Source organism: Leptonotus elevatus, chromosome 13 (assembly GCF_054856555.1).
Source record: "Leptonotus elevatus isolate MCC_2025b chromosome 13, RoL_Lele_1.0, whole genome shotgun sequence".
In the NCBI taxonomy this organism is placed as follows: Eukaryota; Metazoa; Chordata; class Actinopteri; order Syngnathiformes; family Syngnathidae; genus Leptonotus; species Leptonotus elevatus.
The window spans coordinates 13,545,565-13,568,721 of record NC_141251.1 but is presented as its reverse complement, the minus strand read 5'-3'; the positions used below and the strand labels follow the sequence as shown (position 1 = coordinate 13,568,721).

Below are 23,157 nucleotides of genomic sequence, written 5' to 3'. Positions count from 1 at the left end.
ATTGTGTTAGGGGAAAAAATCCAGGACTGGTGTCAAAAAACTCATATTATATATTAAATCCAAACTAAGTTTCCCCTTTTAAAGTAACTCTCCTGGAGTCAAAAATACTTTCTCAGCCTTCTCTTCTACGCCTTATACACTTCATGAAGGATTCTTTTGGCATTTTCTGCAGCTCCCATCTTTCTTTCCTCCACGTCTTTAAAATTGGTCTGTTTGATCAATCTGATTGTCTTGATGAAAAGTTATCGAAAGCTTTTTATTTCTTCGCATGCTGTTGCCGTGGCGATGCACTGTTTGTAAAGAAAAATTATTTGAGGGTCGAAACATGGGCGAAAACTCATGAAACTTTGCACACACACCAAACCTGTCAAGAACATCAATATTTTTACAGTTTTATTGTGCAATTTTCAATAAACGGCTCAATAGCACCCTCCACGCGTTTTTAATAAGCATTCCCGGTTGTACGTTTCACCTACATTTGTGAAAATTGGAAGGCATAAACATAATTATCATATTAATTTTTATATTATTATTATTTTATATATTTTTTATTGTATTTATTTATCGCTACACCACCAGGGCTGGAACTTTTCTGACTTTTGCAATACAATTATTAACTTTACAATTAATTTTGGTTTATTTGACTACTGAAACTAATCAAATAGGTCAATTTATATGAGGTTTATTGTTGGTAGTTTGCTGGCTGTTAGTTTTCTAAATGTGTGGGAATGTTCATGCAAACCAGCTCTGCATGAACATTGTTATCTAATTAGACATAATAATGAACATGAAGAGAGATTACAGCAGTGAGAAACTTCTTTTTTGGGGGGGCTCTGGCGGCATGTGTATTGTGCCAGTAGATGGCAGTATATCCTCAGGTTTAATGGATTTGCAATATAGGCAGGAATAATCCAGGAGGGACAGAGAGGTCAAATATCACAGCACATCTGAACAGGAGCGGGTCAGCACATAAATATCTCCTGGGACTTTCTTAAGTACCGAGTGCAGCTACTTAGAGTGAGATTTGCCAGAGGAAAGGGCAGAAGCCCCACTTCCACCTCGGCAAAATGAAATCCAAAGCCCCTGGGATTTGACAGCAACCCTCCCAGCGCCCCCAGCACAAAATCATTATTGAAATGGCTACATTACAACCTTACTGGTTTAATGATTATTGAGACAATTCGTTTAAATAAGATTTTGATTGAGTTTTAAAGGAGACATTATGCTTTTTTTTCACAGTTTAGACGAAATTGTCAGAATAACATGTCACTCATTAGGGAGACCAGATTTTCAAAAATGAAAAACCGGGAGTCCGGGAAAGTGCAATTTCACTGAAAATCAAATACAGTATACAATAAACTCTCTCCAGGAAGTATTTTGTAACAAATGTAAGCGCTAGTCAATCTGGTGATTGGAGGTTCTGTTATTGCTTTAGCTAATACTAAATGCTATGTTGGTTGACTGTTCAACAGCGCAAAATAAGATAATGCACTCACCATTATCCAACCTTTTTTGCTCGGCCCCAACAGCTATTGGAAGCCAATTTTGCCGTTTACCTCACACGGGTTTCGTATTGTGGCAACTACAGCAATAGGTTAGTAGGACAACATTTCCCATGGTTCTTAGACACAGAAGCAGGACGTTTTTAGTTCTGGTGATGAAAACACAACTGCTTGCAATTAGATGTCAATGAGAATGTAAATTTGAATGCGAAAGTAAAAAATAAATAAGAGTTCATTTCCTTTCTAATTGTTTTATCTTATGACAACTGTGCAATTGACATTCACATGGCCCAAACCATTGGCTTGCTGACTGTACTAAAAAAGAAAGAAAGAAAGAGAAGAAACGGGACCTCCAAGGCTGCAAACCGGGACTGTCTCATTAAACACAGTTGTTTTGACAGTTGTTTTTATTGACAGGCCCATAACAACTAAATCTTTACAGGTGTAACACCAGTTTTTGCTTCAACCATCCGTATATTCTAATTTAATACTGAGTGTTTGTCTAGTCTTTAGTGAACAGTAATTCCCTTGCTGTATTGGCTTGTGTTGTATTTGGGCAGGAAACCAAAGCTAATGCCCCCTTTTGCACTTCAAACGGATGTGAGGCACCCTGAAATGTCGAGGGGTGGGACAAGAGTTGAGGTGCTGCACGGGGACTGAAAGAAGAAAGGCTTGGGGTGGGGGGGGGGGTCTCAGGAGTCAGCATCTGCAGCTAATAGGACGAGAAAAGAAATGAAGCTGCAGCGGGCTCACCTCAGAGCTTATCGGTGTGCGCTGGATGTTGCTGAGGCTGTTAAGGCGAACCAGATGTGGTACAGGTTGTGCAGTGCCACGACGTGTTAGGTACAGCCTGGGTCAACCAGAGGCGTCTTGGCAGTCGAGTAAGAGGAGGCTGATGTTCATTTAAATGTGCTACAGATGTTTCTGACAAGGTCTTAGGGCTCGTCTTCCTGACTTGCATAGCCTCCACGTTCCCATTTGGACGTTTTGCGAGGAGCGGATGGTAGCAGGAGTGTTACATCCTGAATGTGTTTTCTGGTTTGTGTTGGTCTTCATGTCTTTCTTCTTTTGCCAGCAGCAGTGTTTATAGGATGGTGTCTCATTTTCCCCTGTGTTAATTCATTTCCATAAAGACAGCCATGACACATAGTCTCCTCTGCGCTGCGTGTCTGCAAGCGCCGCTCTACTTTCCTGAAATTCATCACCCATCCGGGTGGACTGAAAGAGCAGAAAGAACATTCCTGTTGTGTCTAATTTTAACCATAAACATTATGATCACTGTCAGTCTTTCTACTTCTTCGTACATCCTGACATTGCATTGTGTTTTGGATGACTCCTCGCTAAACTGAGCTAACACTTCCTGAGGTATGACATTATGGTCTATCTTTGTCAGTTTACAAGTTGCGGCCTGGTCAACTTTATTTTCCAATGTAGGCGCTCCAATTTGCCAGAATCATATTTCTCCTTCCTTGTGAATGTTTCTGGCAACCAGTATCTCCCATCCGCATTACATCGAGCTCCATTTATTTTTATTGCCAAATTATATTACACTGGTGAGTGACCAGTGACCTTTCTCATCAGCGGATGAGAAAAAACTGGTTTCTTGTCCTCGGGCTCTTTGGACCCCCAGTAGCCTTGGTCAGCGGCTGGTACTGTTTGCACTGTCAAGCGTGCACGAGCAACTGGCTCTTAACGAGGGAGAACGAGATTGAAATGAGGCATTTCTGCAGCCAAGGGTTTATTCCCACAGCCCGATGGTTTGCATTACAATATACAAAAAGCCAAACGCGGCTTAACTTTCAAAGAAAGCTGTACGTGTGTGTTCTGCAAAGAGAATATAGGATGCACGGCATTCAGTCATGTATGTAACGAGATTACATGTTTTCTGATGCTTCCAGGAGTTCCCCTGCGCAGCATCAAGCATTCATTGTTTCACCCTTGGGAATAGACTGACAGATGTTCGACAAGCATGCTCCTCGCAGGTCTACTAAGCTAAGGATTTGTATTCTTTGATTCTTAATTCATAGCTCTCTCAAGTGTCATAAATTTTGAAAACAAAAGAGCACATGGAATAGTGAATGCATGTTAGTGTGACTATTAAGGTTGCAGCGATTGAGACCGCGTACCAGTACTTATTTCAGGGTGACCAAACGTCTTTGACAATGTCCACTTTTTAACATCCTGTCCAGGCATCCGGTGCGTGTGTATTGAAAAAAAAAAGTCAGGTTTTGTGTGTGTGTGTTATTATTCTTATATATTGATTTTTTTTTTAAGTAGGTCAGCTTTTTTTTACATACCTTACTTCCTGAACATTCAAAAAAGCTGATGAAGTGTCCTGGCAGCCCATAATTTTAACTTACTGGTAGAGTTCTGCTCTCCCAAACCAGAGATACAGTCATGGTGCGAGTTCAATTCCCCACCATCAAGGTCAATTGCTGGAGGTTGTTTGCTTGAAAAGTGGATCTCAAGGCAAAAAAGGTTAGAACATGATGTCATTATTTATTCATATATCGAGTAAGACTTCAAAAATGACTTATGTTTTTTGTTTCATGTTCTACCCATACAAAGGAGGCATACGTTAAAATAGTTTAATATGATGTATGGCATCTTTGAGTAAACATTAAGTATTATTTAGTATTCCCAGGCCGAGCCGAGTGTGCTCTTTTTTTAGAAATCAAAATATGGTCACCCTCCTATTTGACTACTTGCCGAGTACCAGTATTTGACAATGCCATAACAACTTGCAATTGTGATGAAAATGTGTATTACTTAAACCAACTATTGTTCAAAACAGAAACATAGCAGAAGTTTCACTCGATTGTAACACTTTTTAGCTAACAACTTGTCAATACAGACATTTAACATCCAACACATTTAATTTAATTGTAGCCTGTAGTACAACGCAGAGTCTCAGTCTAAACACTAGGGGGGCGCTGTGTAAACAGATTACCTAAATAAGAGACAGAGAAGAAGAAAAACATGTCACAAGAACATAGCGTCTGGGGGATATAAACAAGTAGGAATGGATGTCATGTTACCTCTGTGTGTTAACTACAAAATAAAGTGAAGTGAGCAAAAAGAAATACTGGTACAGGATTGTTTTTTGAGAGTACATTATATAAACTTAAGTTATAAAATGAAACTTTATCAGGACAACTGAAGTGATACTTCATGAAACCATCACATGTCTGGAGCACAGCTAGCTAGCTAGCTAGCTACAGCCGAGTACCATGGAACAGGGGTTCCGGGAATTGAAACTCTGTGCGTGCAGAGCATTATTTGCAATCGCCTTAAAGTGCCTCCAAAGCATCTCCAAAGTATGTCAGGCTGATGTAGAGGTCAGGGTTGGGGAATCCAGGTCCAGGAAGTACCAGATTGGCTTTAGTCACAGGTGCTTCTACTTAACTGGCAGGTAAACAAGCTCATAGAAGCACCTGTTGCTAAAGTCAAACTGTTTCAGGGTTTGTTCTCTCTGGACCTGGATTCCCCAACCCTGGTAGTGGTACAGTATCAAATTCAGAACAGATGTACAGTATCGGCACCAGTATCAATCAGTATCAGTGTATCCCCGGTGACATGTGTTCTCTGCATGATACATGATACAGTTTTTACAGTGAGATGTAGGAATGGGGCTAACATTACCACAAGGCTTTGAAGTTGTGGCTTCAATCAGCAATTATAGCAATAGTGCCACAACAGAATTTTTTTTTCACTATTAACCAAATTCAATACTCCTTGCCGCCATTTTCATCACTTTTCAGTTTCTTAGTCTCTCTGTGTTCATCTCACGAACCCCTATTGCCATCAGATGGCCATTAGCCTGCGCAGTGATGGCGTTTCCGTAGCAATCACATCTCTCTCTGCTTGCAGGGGATTATTAGGGTTAACCATGTGCTGCAGGATAAAAGGGGGTTGATGTGAGGTGAGGGTTGCAGGGGGCTGGCGAAGCACAATGATCTGAGCACTGGTTTGCTGAAAAAGAAGGTCTTTCAGTTCTTCTTCTGTCGAGTTGACCACTGGTGATCCGTTCACCTCCATGAGTCTGCAAAGAAGATTTGACAGAGAAGTTACGTCAGTGTAAAAATATTTACTGCATGATTGACTCCACAAATACCCCCTATTAGTTTTAATATTTATGATGAAGAAAGCGTCAACATAGGAAATGTTTTGCTTGACAGACACCCTCGTCGGAGTTTACAGTAATACTAAACACCCAACAAAAAAATTACGTACATTTTATATTTAACTGAGACATGGATTGTTTTCATTCCATCGCCAGCTTATCGCTAGCACTGAATGGAAAACCCTATTGACCGACGCGCAAAAATTAGCGTTAGACATCACATGAGTGATTTACCCTCAAATAACGAAACTTTACACACAAACACGACAAGAACACATACACATGGTAATCCGGAAATATAGTCTTCCAAATCTGTGAAAAAATGAGTTGCATTTAAGTTCGACACATTCTTCTTCTACTCTCATGTAAGTGTATCTCCATGCGTGCACCACACCGGCCCAAAGAGGCCAAAGTGCGGCACAGCAGGAATGTAATTTTATATTGTCCCCCACGCACACACCTGAAACTTGTAAGCCAATGTAAAAGGGTCTACCCTGGTAAATCTAGCATGTCATCACCTGAGAGGGGCTCGTTGATCTATGTATATGATTCTTGCTTTGGTTGTGAGAGCTCTGAGGTCCCAATCTTTGAATTATGTATGTGTGATTCTCGCTTATGGTGTGTGTGTGGTCAGTCAGTTTGGTCCTCAATTGCTGGAGTCCTGCAGTTTTTGGAGGTTTCCCTCTTCCGACACAAGCTGAGTCCAATCAACAGGATCCTTATCAGGCTTATGCAGAGCTTGCTGATCATATATCAGCTATGTTGGAGAAGGGGAACATCCCAAACCTGCAGGACTATTGCCCTCGAGTTTGCCCACTCCTGCCCTAGACCATAGGTGTCAAACTCTGGTCCTGGAGGGCCGAAGTCCTGCAGGTTTTGGATGTTTCCGTTCTCCAACACAGCTGATATATGATCAGCTCATCGGCAAGCTCTGCATAAGCCTGATAACGATCCTGCTGATTGGAATCAGCTTGTGTTGGAAGAGGTAAACCTGCAGGACTGTGGCCCTCGAGGACCGGAGTTTGACACCAACTACCACTTAAAGCAGGGGTGGCCAAGTTTGGTCCTTGAGAGCCACTATTCAGCCTGTTTTCCATGTCTCCCTCCTTCTGCGCAACTGAATATAGTGATCAGCTCAACAGCAAGCTTTGCAGAAGCCTGACAACAATCCTGATCATGAATTAGGTTTGTTAGTGGAGAGAAACATGGCAAACAGGCTGGATAGTGGCTTTCGAGGACCGAACTTGGCCACCCCTGACCTAAAGAAATATTCTACGCTGTAACTGGTCAAACTTTTGAACCAACCACTATTTCAGGTCATCTCCGAACTGTCAAGCAATATTGCTTCTAGTAAAATACAAATAAAAAATACAATAAAAAATGACATCAAATTTAGATGTATTTTTAACTGTTAAGTAGTTTCTGGTGTTCTTTGGCAGGAGTGCCTGTGATACCTGTCGTCCACACATAGTTGCGAGTTGTCCACCTCGAGCACCACTAATCCAATGCCTTCTGCGTAACGACATGTAAAGCCAAAGCAGCCATTCGGTCCGCAGCGCTCCTGGAAGACCAGCAGCATGACAGGAGACTGCGGTGACACCAGCTGGCTCAGGTTACCGATGGTCATTTTCTTTCTCCGAGCTTTCTCCTGAATGCAGAAAAGGCTGTCAGTTTACATTGTAAACATTATAATATGTGCATAAGTGCAATGACAGATACACACTTTTTAGCTACAATAGATACAATAAGTATAGTGATATTTTAAAAAAATATATAAAAATGGTGCGGAACGGTAATATAAGAATTTTTATTCCCCCCAATTGACAATAAAATATGTGTACACATATGTTCTTAGCTTGACAATGAGACACATATGGTCATGCTTACAAAATAACGTGCATCTGCAAAAGCAATGCACAATTGTTGAAATCACATCATCACATGTAAACATCGTTGTGATTTATATCTCTCATATATGTAATTTCCCTGCATACGCAACTCTATTTTCTAGAAGGCAGACCATAACAGATAGCGCTGTGGCGAGGTCTCCGGAAGATAAGAGTGAGTGTGCGTCAAAGCTCGGAGACCACCGAGACGTGATGATTAGCGTTTGAGGACATCACGCCACAAGTTGCTTGTGGGGATCAGAAATAACTTGTGAGCCTGACCGCTGAATTCCTCAGTTCCCTTATCCAGCTTCTTGGCGTCCTACCCCCGCCCTTTCTCTGTTAGGCGTGTGAATGTTTTACAGCAATTGATGTCGCTTCACCGGGGTCAGGGGTCGAAACAAAAGCTTTTCTCGCCTCAGACGAGAGAGCCAGACAGGATATAGCCACAGAAATGCATCTGAAGCTCCTTGAGAAGTATGTTAATGCACATCATTTTTTCGTAGCTGCCCTCAATGTTGGACCGACGCCCAAAGATGGAGGGATTTTACCCATGTTTATCCGCATGACTTGATCAAATCCTAACCCAACGAGGGCAGCCACAGGCCACTTAGACTCAAGATGAAATAAAAGATTGAAATATGACTCGCAACAATCACCAAAGATAAATGGCTGTCTAAATAGAACTTTGAAAAATGGCTACAACTTGGTTAGCTAAATAGTCTTTTTAATGCTATACTACTACTACTACTACGCAATATATTTCCTCTGCCATTAACAGTGAAAATTATTTAGTTTAAAAGGCCAGACAACATTGATGACAGACATTAGGTGATGTTCACCAGCACATAGACTAAGATAGAAAAGTGGCTAGAAAATCAACCAGGCATGGACTTTAGACAGTGTTTACAATATACACTGGAACTTAAAATGTTAAACATAATTAGAAAATATGTTATAAATTACAAAAAAGTTTACAAATAGTTAATTGCAGCCTCAAACTGTCACATTATGAATATATCTTTCCACTGCATACTGTAGATCCTTTTGCCTCGATCGGGAAAAACAAAAACACTTGATTGCGATGATATCGCGCTTGTATGGCTACAAAAACAATCACTGAGATGCTCTTGCATGTTCATTTTCATTGTAAATAGCTAGAAGGTTGTCGGACCCGGAAGCGTCAAATGAGGTGGGCGGGGCTTTTGGGAATGCAAAATTTGCAGAACATTTGGACTTTTGGGGCATACTTTTTCAGGAAATGTTTATTTAACTCCAAATTCTACAATGTTTGAGGTTTTCCACTTCAGAGGTTCCACTTAGTATAATTTGACTGTCATTGTATAAATACAAACTACAGGGTATGTATATGTAGGTTATTTTCAAACAAGTCCATGAGCAAGCCGAGACAAGCAAAAATGGTTATTCTTTCAATTTCCCCTCCTTAAGAGTCTGTCTGAAGTTTTTTGTCCAAGCTTAGACGCTTATTTAAAATCATTTCCGCTATTTGTTGTGCTTCCCCTCCACCCTTCGCACTCTTCCCCCTGTTTCTCTTTCCCTTCCCTCTCGGCTGCTTTATTGATGCTCGCCAGTTGGACGAGATCCTTGGAGATTAGGCAGCCAATGATGAAATATTTCCTTATTGTCTGCAATGCGGGGCAGCCTACGAGCCCAAATACAGGGCGGTCTGCTCCTTATTAGAGCAGTGGCTCCATCGGTTCCCAGGCTGCTCCTCAGTCCTGACCTGTGTGTTAACTCTGATTAGGTCATATGATAAACATTAACGCTGCCGCTTTTCCCACAAGCTCGGCACCTAAAAAAGCGCGGCCTCGGGGCAGCAACGTGACACGGGGCACCATTCAAAGCCCAAGCCGCGTGTGTCCTTTCATGGCACCTCGTTAGGCCTTCTCCAAGCGGGATAAAAGGCCCACATTAAAAAAGAAGTGGGCTCCTCCGGGGATAGATGGAGATAGTTTTACACATCCTGGCCCATTTCGCCACTGCGCTCTCCCAGTGCCTTTTGTCGCGCGCATTCCATTGTTGGTATGGTCACAGGCTCTCGGGTGTCGGGTCTAAAACAACATTTTCAGACGTAGTGCATGACTATCCACAAGTCCCCTGGCTTGTGTGCCCATACCCAAAAGGGGACACCCCGCACAGCGACAGCGCAGTGATGTTAATGCGGCAGGCATTGTGTTGTCCCGTGATGGGATCAAAGATGATAGGGTCACTGACCTTGACACCAGGAAGTCATTTATACTTTCAATGTCTCAGATCTATTGTTACTAAAAGGACAATATATAAGACCTTCACAGCGTTAAACTAGAATGGACGTCAACTCTCAGTACGACACTTCGATGATAACCCCCAAAAAATCATGAAAAAAAGTGAAATACCTATTTGTGTTAGTCTATATAGTTAGCATTTTACTTCCTGGTACATAAATAATTACATAAGAAGCTAAAATTGGACAGACGTGTCATTATTGATTCTGGACACTTTTAACATTAAAACTTCAGGTTCAATGTACACTGGGATGAAATATTAAAAATGTAAAAATACTTTCCTACACCTGTGCACGTAATCCTGCTACCTAACCCGAATCCAAACCCTGCTTTTCATGCTTGGTGGCAGTAACAATGTTTCTGTGAGCTGATTTTGCATATCAATCTAAGTACATTTCTAGCAATAAAAACATTATTATTCCCACACTCAACAATTTTCCCACATACCAACGGACTGTTTCTCAAGCTGTCTACTAAACTTGTTTCAATGCCAACATTATGCCAGACCAGGCGAGTGCCAGACTTGATTTAATATAATCTAAAGCAAAGTACCTTAATATAATTGTCCTGCAGAACATTTTGGAGATGTGCCACCTGTCGGTTGAGATGAACCATGGAGATTTCCTCTTTAAACACTTGGCAGTTGAGCTTCATTTTCTCCAAAAGACGAATATCCAATTGTCTGGAGGGAAAGAGAAACTGTAAAAACAAATGCGTACACACAACACATGGCTAAATTGTGTGAGACTTATAAAGTGGCATGAAATGTACATGCATATTAATAATATATTATAGATCAATCAGATATGTTGCCTAATGTGGAATGATTGTAAATTATGTGAAATGATACTATACTAATCATTTAATTAATGTCATTGGTAAAGAATGGGGAATTTTTTTGTGAGGGGCGGACATTTTGGCATGTTGAAAATCATTTTCAAGGTGATTTGAATCAGTAGCACATTTAGAATTTGGATGAGAATGATGTAAATCTGTTTTGTTAAACATGTAATTGAGAATGAGTAAGGATTTTTTGGGGGGGAAATAATTGAATTTTTGGTAAAGAAGAATTGTTTGCATGTAAATTGAAGGAGCTGAACATTTGGAATTGAAAATGGTAATGATGTGAATCTGTTATGTTGAATGTGACATTGGGAATAATAATTGGGATAACTATCGGCGGAAATTTGGCCTCATTCGGAATGAATAGAGAATTTTTGGGTGAAAATGTTAAATTATGGAAAACCTGTCAATAAATTGAATGAGAAAAATATTAGCCCCCATGGTGTGATTTTTTTTTAATATGTTGAAATTGCAATAATGTGAACCTGATGAATTATGTGGAAATACATGTGTGTCAAAAATTTGTGAGGAATGAAAAAAATAAGAAAAGTCCTGTATGTGTCAAGGTCTTCAGCACACATTTCGTCACCCTCTTAAAATAATTGCCTACGTATTTTTTTTTTTGGGGAAAAAATATTGTTTTGCCTAAATCTTCTCATTATGCCAATGTTTTTATTTTTATTTTAAGAAGGTGTCGATTTGATTCATGCTTTTCTGACAATGCCATCAAAACCAAGCATAATTATCTTTGTAGAGGCGGAAATGTTTATATGTACCTAATCCATTAGCCACTTTGTTTATTTCTATATTAAACGTGTGACTGCAAAATACAACCAGGTACTTGACAAAGACTGTTTTCAATTCAGATGATCAGCACAAAAGACATTTTACTTTTTCCTGTGAGCAGCAGAGTTGTTGATGTGATCTTGGAGGGTCTGAAGACTTTGTTTCTTGTCGCTCAGCCTTCTTTGGAGCAGTACCAGTTTCTGCTCCAGCTCAGCTGAGCCGAGCATTTCTAAATTCTCATCTCCGTCCGAGTTCTTTAGCTCAGAGCAAAATGCTACCAGGCCGAGGTGGAGCTCCTGCACCTTTTAGTCCAAGAGCGCTCAATCATTTTGCGGAGTATATTTCAAGTACTATAGTGCAATTTAGAGGATGGGCCTAACCTGGAGGATTACATTTTGTAGTGACTCCACCTGCTGGTTCAGCTCTTTGATTCTCTCCTCCTTTTGTGTTCCAGTAGAGCTGTTGGCCTCTGGGCTGTTTTGGGTGGCAGTATTCTACAATGCAAAGACAATTATTACTATTATTATTATTATTATTATTATATGATTGAACACGTTACCCTTTTAGACAAATGCAACTCCAGCTGCCTGTCAGACGGAGATGTCAGCAGACTCCCAATCTGCTGATCCTGGGAGAGCTCTGCCGTGGAATCTGGAAATAAAAGCAGATGTGCACATGATGTCTTCATGCTGTTGTGATGAAACTCTAATGTGATGTGAGCTCTTTTTTTTTTTTTATATATATATACCTCTCTGCTCTTTCAGTGAGAAAAGGCTTCTGTCATCTGTCATTCCCAGCATTTTGAGACACGAGTCCATTATTTTGCCCGCTGTTGTTTCTTTTGGCGTTCTGAGGTGAACTATTCGCTCTGATGCTACAACACACAAGTTTATTTTAGCACAATACATGTATGTCTTTGGAAGCGATGTGGATTACACCCCGGACTGGTCACCAGCGAATATAGACACTCAACCATTCACATTACATCAACACCTCTGGATGATTTCAAACAACTCAACGTCATATTTTCGGAATGTAAAAGAAAGCCAATTTACTCTGAAAAATCCCACAAAAGCACTGGGAGAGCATGCAAACTCCAGACAGGAAGGCCAGAGACGAGATTTGAACCCCTAACCTCACTGTGAGGCGGATGTGCTAACCACCAAACCACCATGCTGCCTCCTATAATTATAATTTAACTAAATAATATTGTCCTCCCAAATCAGACAACCACAGTGAATGCAATGGCATTTTTCTTGTCAGCGCTCTACAAATTGCAATTCTGTATGATATCCGGAACAATATCCCAGTCTAAAATATTTGATGTACACAGAAATGGGGGTTATGGTAAGAGTCAACGAAAAAGCACTTCCTAAAAGGATGCATGACAAAAACGCCATTTAAATATGGACAAAATACAGGCTGTTAATATATTTCCTTTTTCATAATACATTTCTCATTCAAGGATGACATAAAACTGTTGAACAGCAAACCAACATTAAGTGCAAGAACTCTTTAGTGCATTCATAAAAAAATAAAAAGTAACGCTCAAATTTGTTAATATTATTGAGGTATTATGTTTGCCCTGCATACCATTCTAAATCCGTAAAAATGAATAGGCCTACTCATATTATAAGGTCCAGTAAAGGGCAACTCAGTCACATCTGTCACCTAGTGGTGAATGGTGATATTACAACTTTAAACTACAATGGATGCATGGTTGCAGTTTCGCTGATTATTTTTGTTCTTATTTTTCAATATATATTTCATATTTTGGGGGTTAGTTTGTTTTCAGGATTTATTTTCCAATTTATGTTTTGTTTTGGTAAAAAAAAAATCTGTAGAGAATGTCTATTAGCATTTTGGGGGAAATTGTTTGGGTTTAAAATGTTTTTGTATTTTTATTTATTTATTTGTTTGTTTATTTATTTGAAGGGGCCACTCAAAGTGTGTGAATAAGCAGTACAGGTATATTAATAATATACATGCATACATGAAGAGTCAAATGTCTGCAGTTTCAATCTTCTCAATTTCATCAGCCAACACTTCCATTACTCAGAATCCAAATCATTTGTATTGGCCAAGTATGTAGAAACACGTGAGGATTTTTTCTCCGGTAGTATGTATGAGCCACTCAAGTATTGCAGAACAAGCAACAAGAAAAACAAAAAAGGACATTACTCACCATTAATAGTCACCTCGATCAACTGTGAATTCCTTTGTGCCATGTAGTTTTGGTTGTTGTGTCTGGGATTGGGGGCAACATAGAAATAGTTTAACAATGCAAATGTGCATTGAGGTTAATGAGGGCAGTCTGTACCTGATCTTGACGGATGATCGGTTCATGCTCAGACAGTTCACGTGTGGTGAGGACTTGGATTTGATCATCGGCTTGAATGTTTTTGCATGATTATAGCCGAGGGATCCTACCAGGAGGAATACATTTAATATACTTCAAAGATGCTGAAACATTAGTTGAAGTTATTGGAAGCATACCAAAAGTGCTGGGAGGGTGCAGCTCATTATAAATAGCTGAAAGGAGCTGCTCCTTGTCTTGTCGTGTGTTGATGTGTAGGATGCCCAGCATGTTGACATCTATTGATGCTATGTCTGCTCCACACAAATTTGCCTCTGCAAGACAAACATTTCATGCAATACACATGATAAAGAGCCTTGACTCCATTTTATGAAGTCCATATTTTAATACTTGAATCAATACACTTCTGAATACAAAGCCTAGAATTAAACTTATTGTTATACGTGTTCATGTAATGAAATGCTATCGTAATCTAGATTCAAAATCTGCTAACTTTACTTTAATATTGATATTATGTATAGTAAAAATGGAAATAAATACATTGTCATTAATTACATCGTGGTGCCTTGAGATCTGAATTTGATTCATTCTGTGACTTCTACCTCAAAACTCATCTCAAATATTTATATATATTTATATATATATTTATATATTTATATTTATATAATATTTATAATATTAATGAGTTCCAAGCTCTTAAAAAAAGTGTTTTTAATGAGAAAAAAATATCCTTTATAATATCATCGTGTGTAAAAATATGTAGTGATAGAATAATTAAATCTAATGTAAATAATTAAAAATTGTGTGTCATGATTAATTCATTTAATTGTGTGGCTCCTTCCTTGACCACCTGGGGGCAGGATAATATAGAAATATGGATATAAATAGAAACGGCCACAACTAAGCTCAGTAACCTGCAGTAAAAGTCGGTTTTATTTTTTATTTTTTTTAAGCAAAGAATAAAGAACATGCACTTGTGTGTATTGTCATATTATCAGTCTACGTGTGTTGCACCATTGATTGCGTTCAATTATGTGTTGCTTAATGGGTTATAACATCATGATACCAGTGCTTTTCGTTAGTATTAAACACATTTTTTGATGTCATTTAGAATAACTGGATAAAACGTATCCTATGTTGCTCCGTTAAGTATCAAAATGTCTGGCTTTGCTTTGCAGCCAGAAGGCAGGGAGGGACGGCAGACCTCCGAGACATGCGTCTTACCTTGGATGAAAGGGAGACATTTTTGCAATCCAATGCTAGTAAACCACTGGCACATCTCATTTGTGTTTCGCTCCTTGAGAGATTTGGCATCTTGCCTGTTCACAGTCTGGACGGCGAAGAGATCAGAGCATTCAGACTCATGACAAATGTGCTTTCCAACCTGTGAATAATGTCCAACACAGTTATAATGATTTCATATTTGTCATTGCACTCAATGGCCCCTTTTGCTGTGTGAATTCATGGGATTAACTGTAGTTGTGTGATGAATACAGATAACTTTATGTATCAACATTACACTGCAATAGTGTGGAGAACTTTTCCGGGTTTTTGTTCTTTCCAGGTATTTGCATCTGGATCTGATACAAAACTTTGAAGAGAGCAGGCGCCAAATAATTGACACATCACGGAACCGGCGCAGTGGCGCCGCACGTTTTACCAGTGCAGCTTCCTATTTTTTTCAATCAGACGACTACTAATTGTTATGCCCCTCCTGCACAGTAGGTAGCGCTATGTACCACAATATGTTGTAATCCACCTCAATAAGAGTCTAGAGACGAAGAATCTCCCGAGTTCCATTAAGACACTTCAGATCGGTGCATCAAGATGACACGTTTTTGGCAATGTCATGTTGGTTTGCCCGTGACCGTGAGATGTGAGTGACTGCGTAAAATATATTTTATATTCAGATAGATTGTTTTGAACGGACGTCAATAAGTTACCGTTGTTTTGCGCAAGCTAAAAATAAATGCATGAGCTGAATGACGAACAAAGACGTGAAACAGGAAACAGAAGTACAAACGACTTTCCAAATTAAAAGCATTGATTTCTAAATAAGAGATATAGACATGACACAAAACAGCTTGAAGAATACAGCTTAGCATTTACTCACTTAGTATATATGCCGTAACGTTTTTAGTCTAGAAGTGAGGGCTTTAATGGTAGAATTTAATCAACATTAGTATTCGATAATAACATTAGTAACACTATGTGGTTGTAAATAAAGTGCTAGGAGTAACAAATGTCTTTCTTTCTTTTAATAGGGTGTGTAGAAAATGAAACAAGAAAATATTACTTGTTCCTTAAACAAAACAAATTTCAATTTTCAAACAAATTGCAAATTTCATTCATGTTAAACACTGTTAATTGTTCATTGTTTGAATATTGTAATTTTTTATCTAGCACATTGTGGGAAAAAATCTTCTGTGTGCTATAATCCTACCATGCATTTCCTGAACTGGTTACATGTGCTGTAATATGTACTTAAATATAGTTCAACATTTAGAGATTCCGTTTGAAATTAATTGTTTATAAAACAAAAGTATTTGGCATAATCTTTGGATACGCATATTAAGTGTCCTTGGCCCCTCCCCGGCCCCTTCATTTATAAAAAATAGGCTATTTGGAACTGATACACTTAGAATAGACAAATGTGAGTAAGTCATGTATCGGGGTTCCTTGAGATAAATGTTTAAATCTGTAAAACGTAGTAATGACCTAAATATATGTAACAAGGTCAGTGAAAAACTTTGAAATACTCTACTGCATTATAACTACACAACATCTGTAAAATGATAAATAACTGGAGTGTTGTTCTCTTGTCAAAAGGTGAAACTAACATTTACCGTCAGGTTTTTTGAGCGTCACGATTAAAAGAAACTGAGACCAAGAAATCTTGATGTGTGTCCTCACTAATCTGAAACACAATGCAGGTGGACGCCACTGGTTACATATAGAGATCTCAGCTCATCATAGAGGATAAAGAATAAGACCGTGAGTACTTTTACATTGAATGTCTGAATTAGTTGCTGCACCATTTGTGTTATAATATCAATTATTTAAAAGGTGGTACAGTATACTGTATGTTTGTCCCATTACATGTTAGCATAGCATCAAGATAGTGGGCTAACGTCTAAGCTATGTGTTTGTTTTAAATTCATAATGCGTAGTTCTCATAGTTTAATTTGGTTTGACAATATACTTCAACTTTTGAAGAATTGCTCACTATTGGCCAAAAGGCTCTTTATTGACACGAGTTGAGTTTACCATCACCATACAGTGCTCATATCCCAAGTTTGCGCTCGCAAGTCAAAGCACAAAAATATATTGAATACTGTATTGAAAAACTCGCAAGTTGGGTCACTCGTATTTCAGGGCATGGCTGTATTTGCAAGTTTATGCAAAATTTCCATTCAGCCTGTGAGCCACTGACATCACCAAACATTTGCATTCTTCTTTTGTGATGTTTTTTTATCCACTTGTTAGTTTTTCTTCTCTCTTTTTTTTTTCTCCACTTTAGCAAGTGAAATCTATGCTCCATAGGCCTGAAGTCTACTTCTTTGCCCTATGTCTTGTTGCATAACGAATAATCTATCACTCTCACTTGTTTGACAGTCAAAACAATTATTTTGCTCATGCCGTCATGCGTTACATCAAGGAAGATTTGTGATTCAGTCATGGAAAAGGCTATGCAGATTAGTTTGTTGTTGTTGAGGTTTTGGATCATGAACAGTTCCTTTCTTTAGCAAATCGTTAGCCTTCCCATCACTTTGGTAAAGGTTCATCTAGTGACTTTAAAAAAATAATAAAAATTATGCTTGTCTCTTTGCTTTTTTTGGGCAAATTCCAGCTGGTCTTCCAATTCTTCTTTGCATGTTCTGGTCTAGCCTCCTTTTGTTCATGACGTCTTTTGTAAACCGTAAATGTTGACGATTCTATTCATGTTCTTTGAAGGTTGTTCCTGATGTTACTTGTTGTTTTGGGCCCTTTTTACAGCTCCCACATTGTTTCTATCATAAACCGCTGTTGTTTTCCATTGTATACCCCTTTGACATTTGTTACTTAGTACACCAGTGGTTCTTTTCAAGACATTCCAAATGTTTGTGAAATGGCTTTGATTGATCTTCCGTCTTCTCTCTGCTTCATGAGTGTTAGAATTTTCACCAGTAAACAGAACTGTGGCTTGTTTTTAACACCTTTAACTTGTATACATTTAGTCTTCACAGTTAATAAGAGGTGCTGTCTTCCAAGTTGTTTTCAATCCAGATGTAAATTACTACTACTAATAATAATAATCATCATCGTCATCATTATTTTAGAGGGAAATTTATACAACTTACTCAGTATATACACATTTGCCAAGATACATATCCGCCAAATTCAAGAACAAAACCTACGACTTACTAACCAAAATAAACCCACTCCTCACTCACCTAGCCGACTTACCTACTAAAACCAATGCTTGAACCCTCTACCTACTCTTATTTCCCGCCTAGTCTTTTATTCACCATCTCCTATCCATCCATCCATCCATCGTATATCTCAAACAAATAGTGATCATGGCTTAAGATAATAATAACAGGGGTGCTAATATTTCAAATTTGTGAAAATGCACATCTTGCTAAGGATGTACATAATCTCTGCAAATCCCAGACACTTGAGACTATTTTCAGAGCGATTGCTTTGACAGCTCTAGAGATCAGGGAAAAATAAACAGAGCATATTCTGTAATTGCAGTCGATCTGGGTCGTGTGCTGATGCCACCCTGAAGGTTCGTCTTCGATGGTACACGGTACCTTCTCTGGGAAGTTTCCATTCTGGTCCTTAGATTTGGTAACACACGATGCTGAAAGAACACCGGATTTTATGGTTAAATATGGTGCATAATGAATTAATTTGTTCTTAATATAATCACGAAAGACCCACCAACAGTTGTACGTCGTTGCCGTGGAGACCTCTTCCCTTGCACTTGCTGGTCCGAGGTCTGGGTTAATGCGTGAAAAGAGACACTCCCAGTTTGTGTGTCCCCTAAACTGCAGGAGCGAGTGATTGGCCTCTACAACATTAACAGAACAAACCAAAAAAGGGTTGTACAGACTAGTCACCTTGAGTCGACTTTATTACCCCACAATAAAAATTGTACGGTGTAGCGTTGACTAGTCAAAGAACATGCGTTTTTATCTAGAATAGCAGGAGACAGAGCCACTTTTGGCAAATAAGTGAGTGCAATGAAATTACTCCATAATCTTCATTGATTTGAATTGTCTTTTCCCGATTTATTAAGTGAGCGTTAACAAGTAAAAGGAAAAGAAGCCAGACTTGAGCAGGGTTTTGATGTCATGAGCAACTATTTGACACTACTTGACTTGCATCACATACGTGTTGGATTTGAAAAAGAGAGATTGACATTTAATATAATGTGTAGCAATACACAATAAGAGCCTTAGTCAGATTATGGAAATGCTTCCGAGGAATGTGTAGAGACTCCGTAGACACCTTTTAAATACATTAGTGGTACATGTGTGGGTCTGTACAAAAACATGTGACATTATGGGCAACTGCTTGGCCTTCATACCCTCTGGTGAGTAAATGCATCCATTGTGGGAGCCTTAAGAGGAGGCCAGCCAGTAGCGGTCTTCAGCATGTCAGAGCAGCTCACATCGCTGTTGCTCAAGTCATCTATGTAAAATGACAACATCTTGATTAACTAGACATTTGCAATTTCTGGAGAAATTGCGTGTGAAGGCGAAAGACTGAAAATAAAAAAAAACTTCAAAGTATGTGGAATGAAGTGGAATTAAAGTTGAAATGGTTTCAAGTATTTTGAGAGAGGAGTAAATAATCAAGAATATGTCCTAATATGATTTATTTTTATGTCTTTTTTTAGGTGAAAAATTATTGCACCTTGAAAATTGTTCCCAAAATGGAATTGAATGAACTGAATCACTTAACATTTCAAATGAGAATGAGAATGAATCTGTTTTGTTGAATGTCTCATTAAGAATGAATATTGTACGTATTTTATAAGTGAAAATGTTGAATGTTTGGTCATTGGGTAATTTCGGCATGTTGAGAATTGTTCCCAAGGTGAATTTCATGATTAAAATTTTAAATAGGAATGTGTAACGGTAAATGTGCCATTGGGAAGAAATTGTTAACGGCTTTTGGGGGAATGAGTGGGGAGTTGTGAAAAATGTTGAACTTTGGAAAAACTGTTAATATTTGAAATGAGAAAAATACTAGCCTCCATGGCGTAAATTTTTGAAATATGTTGAAATTGGAGTGATGTGAATGTCAAAAAAGTGCCAGGAATACTAAATATCGTTCATCCTTCACATACAAAATCCTTTCTGGTTAGTTCATTATCAGTTAGTAAATGCATGGGAAAACAGCTAGTAGGGCTTTGTGTTTTGTGTCATTTCTTTCAGGTCACAATGCTTGTTTGTAGAAAGTGCATTGACGCTGATAGACACAGCTTGATGAGGGTTGCTTGGCAACAAGTCAGACAATAACAACTAGTTGATGACGTACTTTTTTGACGACTCAAATTCCTTCCCACAGTAATGTACATTCCTTCATTTTCCAAATATCACATGGTCAGCGAGCCAGTGCCATATTTGTATGCTATCATAACAACCCAAAAGTATGACATTTAACCCAAGCATACACATTCATTAGCGCAAAACCTCGAAAGTTGACTGAGGCTGTATGAGCGTGACCTACATTTTTCAGGCAAATAAACCTTTAAAGTTCTTTTGCTGTGTTTTCTCAAAACGTATTCCAAAAGATGAAAAGTTCTCATGCATAATGTCGCAATACATGTCATGATATCATGACTTTTCCTGAAAATGATACCTCTAAATGTTGCACCACACTTGAGATTTCATGTCATTAAATGACATCACGCTGGCAGTGGTGCAAACATCTCTTTATATTTAACAAATATTCAGACCCAACTATCAACAAATGAATGTAAGATAAAGTGTCAATTGGATTTTGATTGCATTCATCTAGAAAAACGTTTATATATCTACAATTACAAGAGCCTTTTTTAATTGTTTACCCGGCAAATAATTCAGCCGAACTTATGCAACACATGTTTTCCGTTTCAGTTTTTTTGAAACCTTAGTTTGACGTAGGTAGGAGTGCAGATGCAGTTGGCATCAGATAAGACAGTTAATGGGTTTATGTGTATCAGTGAAGGAATCTGGTCTGGAGACAGGAGGAAAAGTAGGAGGGGGGCAAATTCGCTGGCACTCTCTTCATCACCTGGCTGGCCTGTGAGTCCATAAGGAGGGTCAAAATGTCAAGTCTACCGTCGCGAACACAACATGCCTTCACTCCTCTTTTGGGTCACCTCAAACCAGACAGTGAAAATTCAGTGGAACTCCCTTTCCTGTCTTGCTCTATGACTTCTTTTCACCAAGGATTGCAGAATTATTTCATGATGGCGAAAGAGCCAATGGAGGGTAGCCGAACACCCACAGCCCTACCGCAGTCGTGCGCAGACTTCACACAGTCTCTTGTCTGAGTCCAACCAAAACAAGAGGACAGAACCCTTTGGGCAGACTCAGCGACAGAGCGCCTTGTTGCCTTATAGGGCGAAATTAGTAGGAAAGGAGAGATGGACGTTGTTCCCAGCCTTAGCAGGCTCCGTCAGGACATGTCACAGCTTGAGCGAACTCTCACACCCAAAACTGTTTAGCATTGTGTCCTTGCTTGCCAATTCACACATTGAGCAATCAGCTGTGTGATATGTCAGTCATATAAAGACACTCAACCCTTTGCCTGATTTGATGGATCAGCAACAAATTGTACAAGACCATAGATACCTGTCTCTTTCATACACGTACTGTGTGTCAATACAATCATTCCCTCAGAAGTTAACTTTAATATAATTGCTCCTATTTTTCACGAGTTAGACCTAAAAACCTAAAAAATATATATATCTACAAACACAAAAGAGGCCATCTCATTCAAATATTATTCACAAATCTGTTAGTGCGCATTTCTCCTTTGTTGAGATAATCCTTCACACCTCACAGGCGTGGCATGTAAGGATGCCGATTAAACAGCATGATTATTGCACAGGTGTGCCTTAAAAAGGTCACTCTGAAATGTGCAGAAAACCAGTCAGTATTCAACACAGATTTGTTAACAATATTTGAGAGGAATGGTCTTTTGTGTATGTAGAAAATATTTTAAATATTTAAGGCCAGCAAAAACAAAAGTCTTAGGTTGATATTTTGCTTCAGCGTATGTTGAAATATTGACCGTTAAAAAGGAAATGCAAAGGTGGATGTATGTGAGGGTTCTCTTTCAGTATTATTGCCCCTGGCTGATTTGAGAGAATAGAAAGCGCTCATTGAGTGACAACTGAGGGAGGAGAGCATGCTGAGTCACAGGAACTCAAAACCTGGGAACCATCGGTCCAGCCAAGCACTGGGACTACGTGTACAATAGCTAAAATGGGATTCAAACAAAGGGGAACTTCTGCAACTCCCAAAGGAGGTGTTCGAGGCACTGTAGCGATGTCTCATAATGACTGCAATTTCATCTGAATGGGGAACGGAGCTCAACAGCTGGATGATGTCGACCATCATCTGGTGCCGTTTACCTCGCCTCTCTGGTTCCAAATGGAAACAGACCTTTTAAATTTGAATACAAATACTTACTTAGTACATGTGTCGGAAGAAAAACTCACCCAAGTTGAGCTCAGTGAAAGGCAAAAGTTTTATTCCGGTGTTGAAGTTGCCTGAAACACAGGAAGGTTAACAGACGTTTTAGCTTGCTTCCAACTGAAACCCACTGCTACTATTACTAATATTATTATTGGTTATGTGCTTTAGAGACAATTTTCAAGTCAAGTCTCTAATGGTTGTAACCTCAGCCTTCCACCATCTGCTGCATGACATCTGCTCACTCAGCTTGTAACCCTGTACACTCAACAAAGAAAAGCTTGGAGTCTGCTGCTCTTGTCATATTTCGATTTTTTTCTTAGTAAACATTTGTGCTGATTTCTTATTTGCTGCAAAGGATTGAGTGCAGACTTCCTCAAAGACTGGACAATCCTAATTTGAATCCACATTCTTTAGATACCACTCCTCTATACCTGACAGTAAAAAATGTTTTGTGCATTATTCATTGAGGATAAACATGTTAACAAAATGCAGCTTTATCTGACTCTGTACCAAAGTTGAATAGATTCTTCCTTTGCCTTACCACATTACCAAGTTTTAAGGAAAGTAGTTTTTGTGTAAACTTGCCTACCATCAACCCTCAGGTGTAATTAGCAGTATTAGTGTGTAGTTGTTGAAAGACGTGCAGTTCTGCATGACTGGATAGAATCACAAAGCTGAACATTAATCAGAAAGTGTCAAATACAGCTATCAAGCTATAGTTTTAATCAACGAAC

General features: G+C 39.0%; 1 protein-coding gene across 1 annotated transcript in view; it reads right to left on the bottom strand.

The window, feature by feature from the left end:
• Positions 1 to 3,247: 3,247 nt before the first annotated feature.
• The window catches only part of LOC147163909 (uncharacterized), a 33,872-nt gene continuing 13,962 nt past the window's right edge, over positions 3,248 to 23,157 (bottom strand). The window contains exons 3-17 of the mRNA XM_086093524.1: positions 22,447 to 22,497; positions 19,318 to 19,421; positions 18,669 to 18,798; positions 18,539 to 18,588; positions 14,967 to 15,072; positions 13,922 to 14,056; positions 13,746 to 13,851; positions 13,611 to 13,672; positions 12,174 to 12,299; positions 11,985 to 12,076; positions 11,806 to 11,919; positions 11,531 to 11,727; positions 10,349 to 10,478; positions 7,080 to 7,273; positions 3,248 to 5,544 (exon numbers count right to left, since the gene is read on the bottom strand). Of these exons, the coding sequence (XP_085949650.1) occupies positions 5,307 to 5,544; positions 7,080 to 7,273; positions 10,349 to 10,478; positions 11,531 to 11,727; positions 11,806 to 11,919; positions 11,985 to 12,076; positions 12,174 to 12,299; positions 13,611 to 13,672; positions 13,746 to 13,851; positions 13,922 to 14,056; positions 14,967 to 15,072; positions 18,539 to 18,588; positions 18,669 to 18,798; positions 19,318 to 19,421; positions 22,447 to 22,497 (1,835 nt within the window). The 3' untranslated portion in view covers positions 3,248 to 5,306. The remainder of the gene's footprint in view (positions 5,545 to 7,079; positions 7,274 to 10,348; positions 10,479 to 11,530; positions 11,728 to 11,805; positions 11,920 to 11,984; positions 12,077 to 12,173; positions 12,300 to 13,610; positions 13,673 to 13,745; positions 13,852 to 13,921; positions 14,057 to 14,966; positions 15,073 to 18,538; positions 18,589 to 18,668; positions 18,799 to 19,317; positions 19,422 to 22,446; positions 22,498 to 23,157) is intronic.